Source organism: Staurois parvus, unplaced genomic scaffold, assembly GCF_062004578.1.
Source record: "Staurois parvus isolate SC_StPar_1 unplaced genomic scaffold, SC_StPar_1.0 ptg000235l, whole genome shotgun sequence".
NCBI classification, from domain to species: domain Eukaryota; kingdom Metazoa; phylum Chordata; class Amphibia; order Anura; family Ranidae; genus Staurois; species Staurois parvus.
Genome location: NW_028318031.1, coordinates 5,079,139 through 5,101,541, shown reverse-complemented (window position 1 = coordinate 5,101,541; position 22,403 = coordinate 5,079,139). Strand labels below are relative to the sequence as shown.

At 39.4% G+C, this 22,403-nt stretch overlaps 1 protein-coding gene across 1 annotated transcript in view; it reads left to right on the top strand.

Annotated features, from left to right (window-relative positions):
- The first annotated feature begins 1,380 nt into the window (after window positions 1-1,380).
- The window catches only part of LOC149460093 (uncharacterized), a 185,672-nt gene continuing 164,649 nt past the window's right edge, over window positions 1,381-22,403 (top strand). Inside the window, exon 1 of the mRNA XM_089680165.1 lies at window positions 1,381-1,440. Coding sequence (XP_089536291.1) covers window positions 1,381-1,440 — 60 coding nt within the window. The remainder of the gene's footprint in view (window positions 1,441-22,403) is intronic.

Below are 22,403 nucleotides of genomic sequence, written 5' to 3'. Positions count from 1 at the left end.
GCTTAGTTGTTTAGCTCCTTTTTAAATCATAATAATAACAGAAATCACCCACATGGCTCTGATCAAAAGTTTACATTCCCTGGAATGTTTGGCCTTGGTACAGACACATAAGGTGACACACAAGGTTTAAAATGCCAATTGAAGGTTAATTTCTCACATCTGTGACATTTTAAACTCCAAATAGTTTTGATCAGGGCCATTTGAGTGACTTCTGGTATCATTATGATTTAAAAAGGAACCAAAAAACTATGTGATAATAAATGTCTTCATATGATCAAGACAGTTTTTGACATTGTCAGTCATATTTTTAAAATATATGCCAAACTTTCATGATTTATGCCAGGGTGTGCAAACTTTTGAGAACAGCTGTAGGTGCTTTCTGGTCTTCTAACCACATGCCAGAATACAGAATGATAGACAAGGAGAAAGAGAACACAAATCAATGATTACAACTCTCCTCAACCCCCCACATACAGTATCATGTTTCCCCAGAACTCTCATTTAAAGCTCAACTGAAGCTAAAAATGTCTATTTTGTTTTGTATAGTGTGTGGTATTTTTAGATGCTATTTCAGGTTTGTACTGCTGTCTGTGTCTATATTTGGGAGATTTCGCCTAGCTTCCTTTCTGGACCCAGACAAATGGAATGACCAGTATTTCTAAGAAATGACAGCTTCCATCCAAGACAGATAAAACAATTAATAATAAATAATTTACAGTAAAACCATAAAAATATAACCAGATCTTTTCAGACTCACAAACATTTTTTACATCAAGGCTATGGCTCAATGATAACTGAAAGCAGACAGCATCCCAAAGCCATCCTTTCAGGTATAAACCAAAAAACCCCCAAAACAACTGCATCTCATAAACAAAAATGTAATTTGCAGCTTACCATCCCTCAAACCTGGTGGGTATATTAGTTTTCTTTTTAGGGTTTTTGCCTTGATCTTCGCCTGTTGATAAATCCAGTAAGTCTGCCATTTTTCAACTTAGTTTTACATACCAAACTGTCCATCAAAAGTGGAAGTTAGAAGGCTGAGACAAACCACTTACAGGGGGTTCAACAATGGTCAGTTTTTATTCATTTATGCAAAACCTTTTTTCCAAAAAGAAAAAATTGTTACAGTGCTTAAAAAGTGTTGGTATTAGTTTGGCTTTAAAGTGAAACCTTATGAAAAAAGCAAAATATGGGAAAACAAGCAGGATTTTTAATGCAGAAGAGAAATGCTATCTTTTCTGCATCAAAGATACTTACTTGCCTATCCACCCTTGTACAGCGAGCTGCGCACGAGCAGCCCAGTGGACATACAAGTTTGGCAATGTTGAGTTGTCTGAACTCCCGTGCACGTGCGAGAGTGACATAATCTTTGGCTAGGCAATGGCAGCAGCTGGTAATCGATATCTGGAAGCCGAAGATGTCAGTGACACTGCATCGCTGGTATAGTTCCACTTTAATTTGTTTGTCAAGGCCATCTAAATCTGCTATTATGTCCAATATTACCCTCTCCCCAAATAACAATGCAGCTGTCCTAAGGTGTCTCTGTTGCTTCTCTCTCCAGATTAGAGGCACCCTAAGAAGTGTGTTACGTTTTTGTAACAAAAAAAAAAAGCTAATGTAGCCACCACATTTAAGGATTGGTAAGCTGCAATATATATTATATTGCCAAAAGTATTGGGACACCCCTCCAAATCATTGGATTCAGGTCCAGTCACCTTCATGGCCACAAGTGTATAAAATCAAGCACCTAGGCATGCAGACTGCTTCTACAAACATTTGTGAAAGAATGGGTCGCTCTCAGGAGCTCAGTGACTTCAAGCATGGTACAGTGATTGGTTACCACCTCTGCAATAAGTCCATCCGGGAAATTTCCTTGCTACTAAATATTCCACAGTCAACTATTAGTGATATTATAACAAACTGGAAGCAACTGGGAACAACAGCAACTCAGCCACGAAGTGGTAGGCCACGTAAAATGACAGAGCGGGGTCAGCGCATGCTGAAGTGCACAGAAGTCGCCAACTGTCTGCAGAGTCAATAGTTAAAGACCTCCAAACTTCCTGTGGCCTTCAGATTAGCACAACAACAGTGTGTGGAGAGCTTCATGGAATGGGTTTCCATGGCTGAGCAGCTGCATCCAAGCCTTACATCAAAGCGTCAGATGCAGTGGTGTAAAGCATGCTGCTACTGGCCTCTAGAGCAGTGGAGACATGTTGTGAATCATGCTTCTCTGTCTGACAATCCAATGGATGTGTCTAGGTTTGGAGGTTGCCAAGAGAACGGTACTTGCCTGATTGCACTGTGTCAAGTGTAAAGTTTGGTTGAGGGGGGATTGTGATTTGGGGTTGTTTTTCAGGGGTTGGGCTTGGCCCCTTAGTTCCAGTGAAGGGAACTCTTAAAGTGTTGGTATACCAAGACATTTTGAACATTTTCATGCTCCCAACTTTGTGGGAACAGTTTGGGGATGGCCCTTTCGTGTTCCAACGTGACTGCGCACCAGTGCACAAAGCAAGGTCCATAAAGACACGGATGAGCAAATTTTTTGGTGGAGGAACTTGACTGACCTGCACAGAATCCTGACCTCAACCTGATAGAACACCTTTAGGATGAATTAGAGCCAGGCCATCTCATCCAACATCAGTGCCTGCCCCCACAAATGCGCTTCTGGAAAAATGGTCTAACATTCCCATAGACTCACTTTTAAACCTTGTGGACAGCCTTCCCAGAAGAGTTGAAGCTGTTATAGCTGCAAAGGGTGGGCCAACCCAATATTGAATCCTACGGACTAAGACTGATGCCATTAAAGTTCATGTGCATGTAAAGGCAGGTGTCCCAATACTTTTGCTAATATAGTGCATACCAATTTAGCTTTGAGTTAACAGTGCTTTAAAGGGTAACTCCACGATTGTGGGGAAATAATAGAAAAAAATATAGCCTACAATTGAATGTTATTTAAAATTACTCTTCATTATCTATCTGCAGTGCTGTAATTCTCAGTAAAATGCAATGCAATATGGCAACTTAGATGTGATCTGTACTCAGATGCCCCCCAGATATGTCGTTTCCTACTTGTGTGACTGGATTACTGATGTTCCCTGAAGTCTGCACTAAGACAGATTTTGGGCAATCCCTGCAAAAAATATAATTTTTGGTGAGATACTCCCAAAGGAAAATCACATCTAAAGGGATGCAGACTTTGCCAAATTTCTCATTAGAGCCGTGCAAGTGCAGTAACTGATTGGTATTTGTGAGATCACTCCCATTAGATTCATTCTAGATTTACATTAAAATAATTCGGGTTTAAAGTTCATGTTTCCAAACCAACAAATTGTGTTACTTTGATGTTTTTCTTCTTGCAGAATAATGTAATACTCTGAATTTCCCAAACAAGGACAAAGAAATGCACAACCCTGTATAAATCAAACTGATATTATTTCTATATATAGAGCGTGCTTACTGTAATTTACTGTAACTGTGCCTAAAAAAAATAACAGATTTTTTTTTTAATCCAACAAACAGCAACGTATGTAAACAAGCATTTCTTTACCTCACAATTCTCAATTTTTGTCTTGAAAAGAGGTTTTGGAACCAAAGCTGTCTTTCCAATAGGATAATAATAACTTTTTGAAGAACAGAATACATTTTGTTACTTTATATCATTTTGGTGTTTGTGTATGTTATACAAAGTTAAATAGTAATTTGTATTAGCAAATCAGTGTTGCCAACCTACCAAATATAAATTCACTGACCTAACACCCAAATTTTACTGGCATAACCAAGTTTTTACTGCCATTTCCAAAAGTTAAATAAAGTACAGTTTTTAGTGCACATTTTAGTATTAAAACTTAAAACAAGCTCACAGTTGCAATATAATGATTACATTGTTGTATATATCTGCCAGCATTCTTTATTGTGTAAAGTCACATGATCCACATTTTCATAGGTGAAAAGTGATCCTTCTATTGTTGATTGAACATAGACGCTCAACTGGCAGCCTCGGTATAGTTCTTCACGATTCTGGTGTTCTTGGCTGGGTAAGCTGCTGATCAGGGACTCTGCTCCTTATGTGTATTGGGGGGACAAAAAAAGTGTCCCCAAATAGGGAACCTCTAACCACCTCTATCAGATGTTACTTAAGGGGCATGACAGTTATAAAGTTAAAGTGGTTTTAAAGGCAAGACATGTTACCTTAATACATTCTCTGCATTAAATTAAAGATTATCCCTGTAGTTTAATTGCCCCCTCACCTCCCTAAATACTTACATGAGTCCTGTATCGATCCTTTAAAAAAAAAGTTTACCCTTTACATCAATTTTAAGTCAGAAAAGTAACTAAAATGTTCTCGTTCTTTGGGCGAAGATGAAGTGTAGTATCTGTTCTTATCATTTTTCGGGAACAAAACAGTTGGGTGTCAGCTAGTAATTAATGCACAGTAATAAGTAGTGGTGTATTTAGGTTTCGTGCTGCCCTAGGCAACACAAAAATCGTCTCCCCCACCACCACCACGGAGAGACCCTGACACCTACCAACACCCCCCTCCCCCATGAAGATGAAGAGAACCTGACATTGACCGACAACACCCGAACCCTCCCCACCCGAGTGAGCCTTCCACTACCATCGCCCCCCATACACTGGCAACCCCACCACCCCAGCGAGAGATAGTCACTCACCTTCAGAGCTCTGGACATCCCCAGAAACAAGAGTCAGGCTCTGCATACACCATTAAGAAGCCCGCAGCCTCTCTCAGATCACACTTGGTCCCCATACTGTGTGTGTCTCTTCTTCCATCCCTTCTTTCGGGGGGGTGGCGCTGCCCCCCTGAAAAATGCTGCTGCCTCCCCTGAAAAATGCTATCCTAGGCAAATGCCTTGTTTGCCTTGTGGTGAATATACCCCTAGTAATAAGGTGGGTATGGTGAAAGGAATCCTTTCCTCTCAAGTTGAGTCTGGCCTGATTTACCAGGCTTGCCAGGCTTACTTGGTTCACCAGGCATGTCCCTGGTTGTAGGTAGGTCCTCAGACTTGCCCTGAATGTCTTGGGGGCACATAACATTTTGCCCTTTGGTCAGGTTCTACCTTGCCCATGAGGTCTCCCTTCAGCAGGTCCAAGAGTACTCCCATTAGGAGACTTGCGCTTGCGGTTTCAGGGTTAGAGTCCTTTCTCTTTGAAGGAGGATCATGCATCACACTCTGTGCACAATATAAATAAAAAATATTGAAAAAAAAAACAGGAAATGAATCACACACCCACACGCTGTATAGCTATGCAAACCCTTTACACTACACACCTAAAGATTCTAGCATTATACAACAATTTGTGGCTTCATTTTATTCTATATCAAAATGATGAGTGGTAAAACGTTTTAATACGTTGTCTAGTCGACTTTGTCCTGAGAAGAGGTTTTGTAAGCAAAGCTGTTTTCTTTTGTCTTTGTAAAAGGATATTAATACCTTTTTGGAGAACAGAATACATTTTTATTACTTCATATTGTTTTGGTGTTTGTGTATGTTTTACAATCCCAAATATAATTTTCATTAGCAAATACTTTGCAGATAAATAGCTTTAAACATAGCTTTCTATGATGGCCTATGACTTTTGCACAGTAATATACAGTAATTATAGTGACACTATTCAAAGCCTTAGAGGTGCTTGTCTGAAGTGAGTGGGCATGCATATACCTGGTAAGAGGATTTGATCTCTATCAGGTCAGGAAACAAAGTGCTTTTGTATTGCTAGTGTAAAAGTCACTTTTCTTGTCCGACAGTCATTTGTAGTAACACCTTATATAATGTATACTTACAGGAATACGCTACTAATACTGGGTAGGGCCTCCATTTGCTCTCAAGACCTCAGCTCTTCAAGGCATGGATTCTTCAGACATTCCTTTGAGATGCTGTTACATGCTGACATGAATGCATCACACAATTTCTGTAGATTCGTCTGCTGAACATTCATTTTATGAATTTCCATTTTTACCACATCCCAGAGGTGTTCTTAATAGATTGATATCCAGTGACTGGTCTACCATATGTGTCCTTCAATGTTATCAGACCAGGTTACATTTTTTCAGTATTCAATTGTACAGTTTTAGTAAACATGTACTCATATAAGCCTCAGTTTTCTGTTCTTGGGTGGCAAGAGTGGAACCCATCTTTTGTTATTGTAGCTCATCTACCTCAAGTTAAATATACAGCAGTTACATAGTTGGTAAAGTTGAATAAAGACACCAGTCCATCCAGTTTAACCTGTGTGGGTGTGTGTATGTGTATGTGTGTATTAATGATAATATAATTTCCCATATCCCTGTATATTGCATTCACTAAGATGCCCATCTAAGAGTTTTTTGAAATGTTTGAACACTTCACGCTGACACCACTAATTGTGGAAAGGAGTTCCACATCCTTACCACTCTGACAGTAAAGATCCCCCCTACGCAGATTAAGTTTAAACCACATCTCCTCCAATTGCAAGGAGTGGCCACGTGTCTTCTTACACTCCCTGAAACTGAATAGTTTTCTTCCTATGCTAGGATCACCATTGAGGTATTTGTATATTGCTATCATATCCCTTCTTAAGCGTCTCTTATCCAGGAAGAATACATTTAATGCTTGTAGTCCTTCCTCGTAACTGAGGTCCTCCAGTCCCCTTTTTAGCTCTGTTGCCCTTCTCTCGACTCTCTCCAGCTCCAGCACATCCTTCCTGAGGTTTGGTGAGCAGAACTGGACAGCATACTCAAGATGTGGCCAAGCCAGAGTTTTGTATAGTGGTAGAATTACAGTCGTATCTTTTGAGTAAATACCCTATTTAATGCATGCTGATATTCTGCTGGCTTTGCTAGCTGCAGCTTCGCATTGCATGGCATTTCTGAGCCTGTGATCTGCTAAGATCCCCAGATCTTTTTTCATCCTGGAATCCCCTTGCGAGTAACATGAATTCATATGTATGCCCCCCAGGGGCAGTACCTTAAAATTTTCAACATTAAACCTAATGTCCAATGTAGTTTCTTACACCTTAATTTTATTGAGGTCTTCTTGTAAAGTTTCTATACCCTTCTGTGAAGTTATTGCCCTACTTAGCTTTGTATTGTCAGCAAACACTGAGATTGAGCTATTTATACCAACCTCTATATAATTTCTGATCAGCTTAAACCAAAATGGTCCCAGAACTGAGCCTTCGGGTGCCCCACTTACAACTTCAGACCAGTCTGATACTCACTATTTATCACCACCCTTTGTATACACCCCTGTAGCCAGATTGTTATCCAGGTACATACACTATGGTCTAAGCCAACAGACCTCAGTTTGTAAATTAAGCATTTATGAGGAAGTTTATGGAATGCTTTTGCAAAATCCAGGTATATACCATATCCACAGGCCTTCCTTTATCAAGGTGGAAGCTCACTTCCTTGTAGAATGTTAACAGATTGGTCTGGTAATTACAGTCTTTCATTAAAGTATGCTGATTACTACTAATGTTTCTGTTCTCATGTGCAAATTCTTGAATATAGTCTCTTAACCTCCTTGGCGGTATTCCCGAGTGTAGCTCGGGGTAACATTTCAGTACCAAAAGCGGTAACCCCGAGCTACACTCGGGAATACCATGCGGCGCTGCTCCGGCATGTGTTCTTCACTTACCTTACCCTGCGCTCCCACGATGTGTCCCCTGCAGCGTCCCCGGCCATCTCCTCCGGCCGATGCCGGCATCCGGCTTCTGTGTCCTGTCCCTGTGACGTCGGGACGTACGGGCGCCGCCGCCGGCGGCGGCGGGAAATTTAAAAATTTTAAAAAATGTCATTTTTTTTTTTTTCATTTTACACAGTAAAATATTGCTGTTTCAACCTATTTCACATACATATTGTCCCTAGTGCTTTGTCCTGCGCCCTGCCTGCATTTTGTCTGTTCTTTCTGCCTGGAAACTGAGAAATGTCCATGGCGTCCAAAAAGTGTCCCTTTAGGTCAAAAGCGGTTTAGATCAGCTAGAGAACAGCGATAGTAAATCAGAACCACTTACAGAATTGAGTGATAATGATTCGTGGGGGAAATTCGTCATCAGAAACTGAAAACGATTTTGCGACTGAGCTCAGCAATGTGCGAACTTGGCGCTCTATTTCACATTTCAGTGTTTTTGGTTTGATTATATTATTGAATTAAATTTTTTATTATTTTTATATTATTTTTATGATTATTTATTAAATTATAATTTATGATTTTGTATTTCAAATTTTATCATACCCGGGATGTTTACTAGACTCTTGTTCGGACAGATTTCAGTGAGTTTTTCCTAAAAATTACAGCCTACAATAAAAAAAATACATATTTCCATGCAAAAAAATGGTACCGCTTTCAGCACCAAAAATCTGAAATAATCATACCGCCAGGGAGGTTAACATAACCTCCAATAGTTTACATATTATTGATGTTAGACTGACTGGCCTGTAATTTCTGGATATATGCCTTTGTCCTTTTTTAAACATTGGTACCACATTTGCCTTTCGCCAATCAGCTGGTACCATTCCAGTCTTAACCTCTTCCATACCAGGCACATTTACCCCCTGCCTGCCCAGGCCAATTTTCAGGTTTCAGCATTCTCATACTTTGAATGACAATTGCGCGGTCATACAACATTGTACCCAAACTAAAATGTTATCATTTTCTTCACACAACTAGAGCTTTCTTTTGGTGGTATTTAATCACTACTGGGGTTTTTATTTTTTGCTAAATTAATAAAAAAAGACCAAACATTTTGAAAAAATTTCTGTTATAAATGTTTGCAAATAAATAATTGTTCTTCATAAATTTAGGCCAAAATGTATTCTGCTACATGCCAAATTAGGATGTATTTTTTAGTTTGTAGGAAAGTTATAGAGTTCACAAACTATGGTATATATCTGAAAATTGATCAATCCTGAAGTACTGACAGCCAATCTAATTTCTTGAGGTCCAAGAATGTGAGGACAGTACAGATATCCCCCAAATGACCCCTTTTTGCAAAGTAGACAGTCCTACAAATTTCATAACTGGCATGGCGACTTTTTTGAAATTGTAATTTTATTGTCATAATTTTTCGGAAATGAAGAAATAAAAAAAATGATTTTCACTATTTTTTTTTTTTACATACTGTCACCAGTGCAGTACAGCGTCATAATATAAACTGGAGTGGCGGTGATCAGGGACACTGACTGCTGACAGTACGAAAAAAAAAAAAATATAATTTTTTAAAAAATTTTATTTAATTTTTTTTATTATTTTTTATTACATTTTTTTCTTTTTTTAAGATTTTTTTTTCATATTTCACTATGACCAAAGTAGTATAATGTTACCATAGTAACATTTTACTACTTTGGGGAAGTGATCTATTTTTTTTTTTATACAATTTGCTTATAGTAAAGAATTACTTTGCTATAAGCAAGCATTTACCTGAATGAAATCGATTCATTCAGTATTTTTTTTTTCTTAACTGTGATTTGGCCACAGCTAATCACATGACACAGCTGGGCTGTGATTGGCCCAGCTTGTGTATGTGACCGCTGTGACCATTCACATCTAGACACACTTGTATACAATGGATGGCATGATAGGAAGCCATCCATTGTATACAACTGTCATGTGACCTGCTGTGATTGGTCACAGAAAGTCACATGGTACTGGCAACGGGGCTGGTACTCAGATATGTCGTCGGCCGTGTCCGAGGTATACGGCCGATGACAGATTGCGCCACTGCACGGCTTTGTGGGCCTGCAAACTGTGCATGCCTGAAAGGACGCCATATGGCTTCCACCCGGAGTGGTGAAGGTTTTTGCCGGCTACCATTTGGCCTTAGGCCAGGTGGGAACCGGTTAAGCTATCTATTATGGATACTGGCTTCTATTAGCCACAAGGGTACCATCTGTGATGTGTTACTGACAATACAGTCATGACTGTTATACCCTTCCTTTTCCTTTGGAAAAACTGATGCAAAGAATGTGTTAATTTGTCGTCTGCAATACGTACATGTATGTTTTGGTTTGCAAGTGGTTTACCGGGCTTATGGGTGAAGATATCAGCCATAATCCCGGCATCTTCCTTTTTCAGCCAGCAGCTGGCTTTCTCATGAAAGCAGTCTGAGCAGCTCATTAGCCACTGGATTGCTTTCAGTGGCTGGGGGAGGGGACGTTTCCCTCAATCTTCTCTGTCTTTCCGTTTCAACCTGCTTGCCCGAGAAACAATCCAATGGTGTGGCCAGCTGGTCACAGAGGCGATAAGAGACTCTATTATCTCTGATTGCCTCTGTGGCCTTGGAAGACTGTAGCAAAGGTATGATGAAGGTCACTTCCTGTCTGGGTGGATGTAAACACTTTTTTTAAGTGAAAGATCAAAAAAAATGTTTTTGATCTTTTGCTTTTAAAGGTAAAGGAGAGATTTGGGGTCTTTTTGACCCCAGATCTCTCCTTAAAGAGGAACTGTTATTCTTATTTCTATTACAAGGAATGTTTACATTCCTTGTAATGGGAATAAACATGCTAAAAAAAATAAAGGGACAGTGTAAAAATAAAAACTAAAATAAATAAGACATTTTTTTTTAAAGCGCCCCCATCCATCCGTGCTCGCATATGTAAGTCGCTCAAGCATATGTAAACGATGTTTTCAACACACAGGTGAGGTATCGTCACGAACATTAGAGCAAGAGCAATAATTCTAGCACTATACCTCCTCTGTAACTCTAAACAGGTAATCTGTAACAATTTTTAAAGCGTCGCCTGTTGAGATTCTTAACTACTGTAGTTTGACACCATTTCACCCCAGCATGTGCAATTTTAAAATGTGACATGTTAGGTATCTATTTACTCACAACATCATATTTGATATTTTACAAAAACAAATTGGGGCATATAATGTGCTTTGTATTTTTTTTAATTCATTAAAGTGTATTTTTTTCTAAAACAATTGCGTTTGCAAAACCACTGTGCAAATACCATGTAACATAAAACATTGCAAGAATCTCCATTTCATTTTCTACGATCTTTGCTAAAACATATGCAATGTTTGGGGTTATAAGTAATTTTTTAGAAAAAAATACTGATTTAAAGTTGTAAACAAAATGTACCAGAAAGTGCTTGGTCTTGAAGTGGTTGAGTACAGTTTCCTTCTCAACCTTTGTAACCAACTTCACCGATCATCTTTTATTGGGCCAATATGCTCTGACTTTGCTCTCTTACTGTTAATATACGGTATTTAAAAACATTTTTTTTCACTCTTAACCGCTATGTGCCTCTTGTAGTCTATTTTAGCTGCTCTGATGGAGCTCTTACATTTCTTATTGCATTCCTTGAAATCAAGGTTTGATTTGGTGTGAGTCTAAGATGCTTTCTGCCCACCACAGTTATAAAGAGTAGCTATGTGAGCTACTATACCATTTCTATTAGCTCAAAACCAATCTGAACATTCTCCTCTGACTTCTCTCATCAACCAGCCATTCCATCCACAGAATTGCTGCTATCTGGATTTGTTTTTGCACCACTCTGGGTAAACTTTAGAGATTGTCCAGTGTGAAAATCCCAGATCAGCAGTTGCAGAAACACTGAAAAAAAACAGCCCTTCTGGCTTCAGCAATCATGCAATGGTCAAAATCACAGAGATTATATTTTCTCCCCACTTTGGTGTTTGGTATGAACAATGACTTAAGCTCCTGGCCTGTTTTTGCATGATTTTATGCACTGAATTGCATGAATATGCAGGTGTACAGGTGTTTCCAGTAAAAAGCTCAGTGGGTGCACAGACAATAACAATTGCTTGCATTAACATACAAATGAATACCCCAGTGTTAATTAGTATTAATTGGTGTGCAAGTAAATGTCCATCATTTGTGAGTAAGTTACGTATCCTGAGAATCAATATAGTCAGGTGACCTGATCCCTCCTGGTCAGCCAGTAGAAATTTACAGTTTCCAGCAGCATTCTAACATCAACCATTTAAAATCATATTGCAACAAGATCTCTGTGTTATCATGGTCAAAATGCAGTATTTATACTGTTTTATATCTACTGGTGGTTATCAGGGGCGGACTGACAACTCATGGGGCCCCCGGGCAATAGGGGATCATGGGGCCCCCGTGTCAAACTCAAAAAAGCCTATGAAAAAGGTATCAGGGGCATCTCATGGGGCCCCCTACTGACCTTGGACCCTTGGGCAGTGCCCGAGTTTCCAAATGGTCAGTCTGCCCCTGGTGGTTATATATTTTCTGGTTCACAGTGTAATATTATTGATGGCTGTGCCTTTGAAGCAACAAAGAACAACTCCTAATTCTGCAAAATAATGAAAACCCCAGTGTGCCTTTTTCCTCATTTTGCCACTAAATTTAGATGGAAAAGACATTTAGTTTGCTAAAGAATTGTGTGTCAAGAACAAATGCTGCCATTATTATAATTTGTTTTGAAATAAAATACTGTGTTCACTGAAAGGCTGCATTCACACTTGAGAGTTCTATAGCTTGAAGCTCAAAGCTCTAAAAAGCTCAAACTAAAAAAATCAGTTGTTCTCTGGTGCCTGTTCACACCTGATCGCGCGAACAGGCACCATAGAGAACAATTGATTTTTTAAGTTTGAGCATTTTTGGAGCTTCAAGCTCTGAGCTTCAAGCTACAAAACACTCAAGTGTCACTGCAGCCTTAGTCATCTATTTTTTGCATCACTGTGCCACTGAGCTCATACAGCCTCTTTTAGTCACTTTTTGTCAAAATGCACTCAATCTAGTGTTAATATATTATTAAGGAGATAATGCTGCAAATATATAAAATACAAAAACATTGGAGTTCACAGAATAAAAATATAAATATGTAAAATCATTACAAAAAGAAGGAATCTCTCTGCAAGCACAGAGCTTATTACTCTGTTACAGGGTGTATAAGAAATAAGTACCACTACAAATGTTATAATTCTTAGCTTCCAACACCAATCTTTGAATTTTCATAATTGGTAGGTACATCCAGCAATAATTGTAAGCACTGCATTCATATAATATGTTGCTGCATAGCTAACCCAAACAATGACTGTTACGTTTTTAAAAGCCAAGATACCACCTGTGCTCCCCCTTTTCCTAAGTAGAAGTCTGCTGACAGTATGGTTTAAATCAAAAGGATTACTTGTATGTACTTGAATAATAGACATCTACAGTATGTAATAGCTTCAGTGTCAGATCAAAAGCATTCAGATGATCGAATGTAATATTTTATTAGTTTGCTTGGACAAAGCTGGCCCAAACAATCTATTTATTTAACTAACTGATGCAGCGGCCTTCAGAGCTGTACAAATTGTACTATAAGTAGCATCAGCTACATACAGTATACAGTGATCTGGCAGCAGTACACGGACTTCCCTTCCCGTTCCCAGAACAAAACCAAGTTAAGCCTTTGACTGGCTGAGATGAAGAGGCATGAAGATGGCATCACAATCTCCACTTCAGCCAATTAGGGGAAGCCATTTTTTCATAAAAAGGCTTTCTGGGAATGGCTGAGAAGCACTCAACCAGGCTTGAATTTGTTCCAAGAACAGTACAAAAAGTCCCGGTTCTGCTGCTACATACGGTTTAAAAAGTACTGACAGCCAAAGCATTGATTAATAGAGGAAATAGTTAATTTGGTCCAAAAAAAACACCTGTATTCCTGGAGTTAGGCATTAAACATCATATATGGCAGTTACTCCCCCTTTTCCTAAATGAATAACTGTTGAAAGTAGGGTATGGATGCAGTTCTCATCAGGCATCTACAAATTCTTGTGATCCTATTAGTGGCACATGTCCATTCACCAGTCAAAAATAGCTGGCTGTGTACCAAAAACAGTTCAACACATAAGCAATATCCAGTCTCAGTTCAGAGTTAAGGCAGCATCCACATTGTCACTTTGGATAGTCGTTGTGCGTTGTCCATCTTGATTGACACTGGATCTACATCATTGGACAATGTGATTGGTGGTGGATTTACATTGAAACAAGCCACCAGGAGGCTGTAATTTAGAAACTTCCAGCTGCGTTGGCCAGAGGTTCAAGTGCATGGGCGCTATGGGAAAATCTGGACATTTTGTTTTCCCATTCACTAAACTGTGAATATCAATCCTAGTGCTCATATCCACAAATGTCCATTGTTGCGCCCTAATGTTCCCTCTTTGATACCATTATTGCATGAAAGCCCCTTCATGCGGGTATCCTTTTCATCAGATTTGCTTGTACCACTTTGTCCACTCAAAACCCCATTTTTCCTTTTCATATTAATAACATTTAAACCTTGTGTAAATTTTTTCCTAAAAAATACTTTTATGGTGTGATCCATTTTTACTGTACATTTTCCTTCCCTCACCTCTAGAAATGCTAGACTCAGCATCAGATATGCCAATCTCTTCAACTATGTCTTTATTAACTCTTCCCACGTCCTTCTATTTCCACATTTTTACTAATCCATCAAAATCTGTTTAAAAAAAAAAAAACCCAGCCAGCCTCAGTTTTGTAGCAAGCAATAGAAGGGGTGGATCACATTAACAGAGGCACAGAACACAAACCTACTGTATGTCATCTACCATGATAGATGTGATCCCATACTTTTAAAGGGACTTGGTCATCCATTCCTTCAGAATATTGGTTCTAGTGACTTAGCTGACCAAGGGCAAAGCCCAAACAGTGCATTAGGAGTTGTTCGTAATTTCTGGAACAGACCTGCAATCCTATCAGAAAGTGCAAATACTGCCATTCAATCTCAAACCTGAACTTAGAGTTAAACTTAAATCTCATTTGTAGTCATCAGGGAAGCTTTGACAAGTATTATTTCCATCAAAGCTGCAGGTCTGTAAAGCTTAAAACTAACTTTTGAATCTTAACTATCATGTTAAAGCTTATATTTGGGTGTTTAGAACTGCTTTAAGTAGCATCAGACTTCTCCCATCCAATAACTGCAATTATAGAGTGTGCAAATATCAATTAACATTTTTGGGGGACATGATGGTAAGTCTCTAATGTAGACCTGTGGTTTGGGAAAATAAGATTTATCATACAGAAAATGTTTGACCTGACAGAGCAGAGATAAGGGTGACACAAATTATTGCTTTATTGCACAAACACGGGCACGGAGAACATGTGGTCAGATAATGTTTGATGTCTAAATCCATGTACACAATATATATACATCTATAGCTAGGTCACAAAACATTGCTAAATAATCAGGAGTGTCTTATGGTCATATTACTAACACTTTGGAATGTTCTGCAATGCTCAACAGGTTACATATTAACTCTTATTAAGGTTGCAAAATATATATCTAACACTTCCTTGTCTCCACACCTTATTTCATAAATAACTAAACTTGTGAACTGTAACATTTTTGACAAGTCATATATTATATTGATTGGGGTAAAGCTTGGATGAAAAAGGAAAGCTGGATAAAAACCATCCTGGGTCTAGAAACTAGAGAGCCTAGGCTTGAAATGCTGGAACAAAGACAAAGAGCTCATAAAAGTAGGGAGCTTGGCCATAGTGACCAAACAGGAGGGCATCTTTATTCTCTAGGAAAATGAAAATCAAGAATATAATTAGTCCCTACTGTCTATTGGCAATTTCTCCACTTTGTGAACACAACGTTTTTGAATGCGTTTTTTATTGTATCGTGTTTAAATACATACACCATATGCTTATATGATTACATGATAAGCAATATTTATTTATTCAAGCATTCATTGATTAAATTATTTATTTGATTGTATATCCTTTGCTGTTATGCCACCCTTCTAATCCTATTTTTGTATTGTCTCTGCAAAATATATATTTCTGCCATGCACTGTATTGTGATTTAACTGCAACATGTTTACTGATGAAATTTGTGAAAAATATTCTCAATTTTGCACATCTAATTAATTTTTTATTGGTTAAACCTTAACAAAAAGAATTTTAGGGCTGGTCCACACCACAAAAACTCAATCCAGATGCCCTCTGGGTGCGTTTTTGCTTACAGTTCACATCACAAAAATTTGCTCCAGATGCATTTCTGCATGTACATTTTTATGTGTTTTCAATGTGTTCCAGTTTTTTCCCCCCTCTTATATTTCTTTTTTCCAAGGGTTCCTGTTTTTTTTTCATGTGATACATTCCGGTGCATTTTTGATGCATTTAGATGTGTTCTGGTGCATTTGTGATGTGTTTTGCCACGTTCACGTCCAGTTCTGTACAGAAAAAATGCAGCATGATCTACCAACTTCACTGGTGGGAACTATGCCATTGGAATCCATATAATCTACTGTCCATGTGTTTTTGATGCAGAAACAAAAATGCAATGGACTGCATGTGGTGTGAATTGGCCCTTAAACCACAGTTCTAGTTGTCCTGTTACACTGATTGCTCAGAATTTATATGATCTGATGATGGGTCTATACTAAAGTGCTACAGAAAGTCTTTAAAAAATTGTGTTAAACATAGTTACACAACTGTTTAATTATATTAGAATGATACAACTGTTTGGGCTGCATTACTATCATATGAATATGGGGAATGTGGCTGCCAATGTTTTATGGATTACATTAGACATCCTACACAATAGACAAAATAATTTAAGGGCATAATTATATAGCCTTGGGCCTGTGTTATAAATTACAGTGATTAATTCACCTGCAGTGAGTGGTTAGTTAATGTTATATTGGATATACTTGTTGATAATGAAATCTGTGGGAATTACACTATAATAAAGTCTTCTATTAAGTGGATTACAAAGTCAGCTGATTACCCTTAATGTATCAATGTGTCGGTTCACCGGAAAACACGTTTACGTCACTACAAATATGATGTTGCTTGTTATTTCCACCAAAACAATATTTTTGATCCTATAGTTTAAAATTGACAAATCTTCTACTGATATTATATTATATTATCTATCTATCTATCTATCTATCTATCTATCTATCTATCTATCTATCTATCTATCTATCTATCTATCTTATTAATATCATAATGATACACAGAATATAACTGGATACTAACATGTATAGGTAAAGTTGATCCAGGGAATATCCGATTGCGTCTCGGGGGATCAGGGAGGAATTATATTCCCTGCAGGAGCTAATTGGATCATACTTTGCTGGGGTTTTTTTTTTTGCCTTCCTCTGGATCAACTGTGGGCATAGGATTATAACTTTTTTTTTTTTTATGGTTGAACTGGATGGACTTTTGTCTTGTTTCAGCCAGACTAACTATGTAACCAGGGGCGGACTGACCATTTGAGCACTCGGGCACTGCCTGAGGGCCTGGGGTCAGTAGGGGGCCCCATGAGATGCACCTGGTACCTTTCATTCGCTATTTCATAGGCTTTTTTGGGTGTGGGCGAGGACACAGGGGCCCCATGATCCCCTATTGCCCGGGGGCCTCATGAGTTGTCAGTCCACCCCTGTATGTAACTATATAATTAGTCTATCTAATCAATAAATTGGAATATATTAGGGACACCAAAATATGTTTCTCTTATTTACATTCCTATAAAAGATTTCTAAACTGTAAATTTACTTCAGCAGTACCATTAACTTACAGTACACACAGAAAGTTTAAAGTTGGTGATACCCTTTTAGGCTATTAAAGGTTCTCACTTAAACTCTATCTTTCTGCATTAATCCATGGATAACAAGGTACGATACTCTATTACTATACAATGTTTAGAAAGCTGTTGGCTAATTCATTGTATTATTTAATGTGAACAGATGTATTTATTTATGTTACTCACATGCATGCTAAGATATATACAGTATATAAATGTAAGATACTGATCACAATTTCAATGCCTTGCTGGATTAACTAGAATGTACAAAGAGTTTGTACATATTTGTTGTCTTTATTATGATCAAGGCTAAAAAATATGATTTAAAAATGTTTTTTAAGTCAGATCAATATGAATTTCAATATTGCATATTAATACTTTTCAAATATCCCACTATTTCAGCTTTTAGTGTCAATATGTCTAAAAAAGTGACAACTATAACCCTGGATTCACAACCACATTTGCACGGGCACAGTAGCCTATTAATTTGAATGGGCTGCTGTGCCTGCCCTTCCCACAAAAAAAAAGGTGCTTAAACCTCTTAAAAAAAGCAACCGAAAGGAAATCACATGGTGCTTTTGCACCATGTGATTTCTCTATGGTTCCTGCATGTGCAAACACACTGCAGGTTGAGATGCCTGGGGGTATCATTAAAAATGAATGGCAGCCACAGACATCTCTAAAGAGCAGCGCATTTTGGCTGCGGGTGGTTGCAGGTGCTGGAAGAATTCCTGCAACCACCCCACAAAGTGTGGACCTATAATACAAAATAGCAAAATAAAATCCCTCAGAATAAACCATATTGTCGCTTATGCTTCCCCACAAATATTCATAGATTAACCACTAGCCTACAGGGCACTTATACCCCCTTCCTGCCCAGGTCAGTTTTCAGCTTTCAGCGCTGTCGCACTTTAAATGACAATTGTGCAGTCATGCAACACTGTACCCATATGAAATTTTTATGATTTTTTTGAGACACATAGAGCTTTCTTTTGGTGGTATTTAATCACCTCTGGGTTTTTTTTTTTTATAAACAAACCTAAAACAACTGAAAATTTTGAAAACAAAAGTTTTTTCTTAGTTTTTGTTATAAAATGTTGTAAATAAGTGATTTTTCTCCTTCACTGATGTGCGCTAATGAGGCTGCAGTGATGGGCACTGATAGGCTGCACTGTTGGGCACTGAGAGTTGGCACTGATGGGCACTGATGAGGAGGCACTAGTAGGTGGCACTGGTGGGCATTGACAGGCATCACTGATGGGCACTGAAAGGCAGCACTCATATATGGCACTGATAGGTGGCACTGATAGGTGGCACTGACTGGCACTGTTAGGTGGCACTGATTGGCACTGTTAGGCGGGACTGACTGGCACTGATAGGAGCACTGATGAGCACTGATAGGTGGCACTGACTGGCACTGATAGGCGGCACTAACAGGTGGCATTAACTGGCACTGATAGGTGGCACTGTCTGGCACTGATAGGTGGCACTGATTGGCACTGATATGTGGCACTGACTGACATTGATAGGTGGCACTGACTGGCACTAATAGGTAACACTGAAATACAGCTCAGATGGGCACTGATATGTGGCACTGATGTGCACTAGTAAGCACTGATATGTGGCGTTGATGAGGTACTGATGGGCACTGGCAGGTGGCATTGATGGGCAATGACAGCCGGCATTGATGGGGCTACACTGATCATCAGGGCACACTGATCATCAGTACCCTGATGATCAGTGTACATGTCTCCGAGGAATGTTGATTACCGTCTCTCCTCTCCTCTCGAGCTGTCAGCGTGACAGCTCATGAGGAGAGAAATGCAGATAACCGGCATTTCCCTATTTACATGCTATCTTTATTATCTTATATCTGGCGGGAGGCAGTTAAATAACACAAATGGGGTTGATTTACTAAAACTGGAGAGTGCCAAATCTGGTGCAGCTACACATGATAGCCAATGAGCTTTGTCTTTCAGCTTGTTTAGCTAAGCTCTGACAAAAAAATAAAACCTGGAAGCTGACTGATTTCTGTGCAGAGCTGCACCAGATTTTGCACTTTCCAGTTTTAGTAGATTAATATGCAAGATTTCCACCCACACTATTTGTGTGATTAAAACACTCAAAAAATGGTGAAAAATAAAATCCAAAAGCAGGCATAATTGAATCTTCAACTACTAAACTTTTTTTTTTTAATTGAAATTCAATTTTTTTTTTTAATTTTTAAGTGTTTGGCACTTAAAATCTGGCACAGCTGTGCAGGGCCACTGATAAAGCATGGGGGTCCCGGAGGTAGAGCACTCCCAAATTCTGTGCAACAATGTGGTAATCCCTGCTTTTTTAAAAACACTTCGCAGGCCCTCTGTGTTCAGGGGGTCAAAGGGCAGAAAAGGTGCTATTTAATGACTTTTGGGTCATTTGCAGCAGCGCTAACAAAGTCTCGGGTGCTGCAGACATATTGAGGTAGAAGAGTAATTGTTGGGAGCGCTGCTGCCAATGAATCCACTTAAACCCTAAAGTGACTAAATAGTCCCTTTTTTGCCCTTGGCCCCCCACTGACATGGGACCTGGGCAAGTTTTTTAAAATATAGCTGCAGAGCTGGGATTATCACATTAGTGCACAGAATTTGGTAGCCCCCACTCTACCTCTGCTTAGTTCCCCCCAGCCCCAGTTGCCCATCTCGCTGTCCAGGAGGGATAATAGCGGTACTCTTGGGCAGTCTCGAGCTCCCAACTCCAGAGAATCCACTGGCGGGAGAAGCATTGCACCCAGGCCCCAGGTAGAAGAAGCTGGCCAGACCAGGTGTTGGGGGTGAAGACCCACAATACTACATTTCAATTCTTGTTCAGTACCCAACACATTTGGAGTGACACATCTAAAAGGCATTATTGCTGTGGATTAGTTTACACTAATGTCATCCTCTGAAAAGTGATTCATGGTGGCCCATTTTTGAGAGGGTGTTTGACAGGCAGGAAGGAAGCATTATATTGCCTTCTCACCTCCTAATTTAACCCCTAAAAACCTGTAGCACCTCGCTGCAACTGTGCTAATTGTGCATGGTTGTGAGGCATCCCCATTCAGCGGAATGGGTTGCATTAGACCATTGAAGGTGAATGGAGGATGTTTTGAATGTTTGACCATTCTTTCAGAAGCACATTTGTGAGGTTAGGTACTGTTGTTGGACAAGAAGGCCTGGCTTGCAGTCTCCGCTCTAATTCATCCCAAAGGTATGTTGGACAAGGAAGGGGCCATCCCCAAACTGTTCCTACAAAGTTGGGAGCATGAAAATTGTCCAAAATGTCTTGGTATGCTGACGCCTAAAAAGTTTCCTTCACTGGAACTAAGGGGCCAAGCTCAACCTCTGAAAAACAACCCCACACCGTAATCCCCCCTCCACCAAACTTTACACTTGGCACAATGCAGTCAGGCAAGTACTGTTCTCCTGGCAACTGCCAAAACTCAGGCTTGGATGCAGCTTCTCGGCCATGGAAACCCATTCCATGAAGCTCTCTTTCCACTGTTGTTGTGCTAATCTGAAGGCCACATGAAGTTTGTAGGTCTTTAGGTATTGATTCTGAAGACTGTTGGCGACTTGTGCACACTGTGCACTTCAGCATGTGCTGAACCCGGCTCTGTCATTTTTCGTGGCCTACCACTTCATGGCTGAGTTGCTGTTGTTCCCAGTTTCTTCCACTTTGTTATAATACCACTAACAGTTGACCGTGGAATATTTAGTAGCAAGGAAATTTCATGGATGGATTTATTGCACAGATGGCAACCTATCAAGGTACCATGCTTGAATTCACTGAGCTCCTGAGAGCGACCCATTCTTTCACAAATGTTTGTAGAAGCAGTCTACATGCCTAGGTGCTTGATTTTATACACCTGTGATCATGGAGGTAATTGGAACACCTGAATCCAATGATTTGGAGGGGTGTCCCAATACTTTTGGCAATATAGTTTACAGGAGCGTTTGTATATATATATATATATATATATATATATATATAGTGAGGAACAGAAGTATTTGAACACCCTGCGATTTTGCTAGTTCTCCCACTTAGAGATCATGGAGGGGTCTGAAATTGACATTGTAGGTGCATTCCCACTCTGAGGGACAGAATTAAAAAAAAAATCAGAAAATCACATTGTATGATTTTTAAAGAATTTATTTATCTTCCACTGCTGAACATAAGTATTTGAACACCTGAGAAAATCAGTGTTAATATTTGGTACAGAAGCCTTTGTTTGCAATTACAGAGGTCAAACGTTTCCTGTAGTTCTTGACCAGGTTTGCACACACTGCAACAGGGATTTTGGCCCACTCCTCCACACAGATCTCCTCTAGATCTGTCAGGTTTCGGGGCTGTCGCTGAGCAACACAGAGTTTCAGCTCCCTCCAAAGATGTTCTATTGGATTTAGGTCTGGAGACTGGCTAGGCCACTCCAGAACCTTGATATGCTTCTTACAGAGCCACTCTTTGGTTATCCTGGCTGTGTGCTTCGGGTCATTGTCATTTTGGAAGACCCAGTCATGATCCATCTTCAATGCTCTGACTGAGGGAAGGAGTTTGTTGCTCAAAATCTCACAATAAATGACCCCATTCATCCTCTCTTTAATACAGTGCAGTCGTCCTGTCCCCTTCGCAGAAACGCTCCCCCAAAGCATGATGTTACCACCCCCATGCTTCACAGTAGGCATGGTGTTCTTGGGATGCAACTCATCCTTCTTTTTCCTCCAAACACGACGAGTGAAGTTTAGACCAAAACCAAAAAGTTCTACTTTGGTCTCATCTGACCACATGACTTTCTCCCATGCCTCCTCTGGATCATCCAGATGGTCATTGGCAAACTTCAGACGGGCCTGGA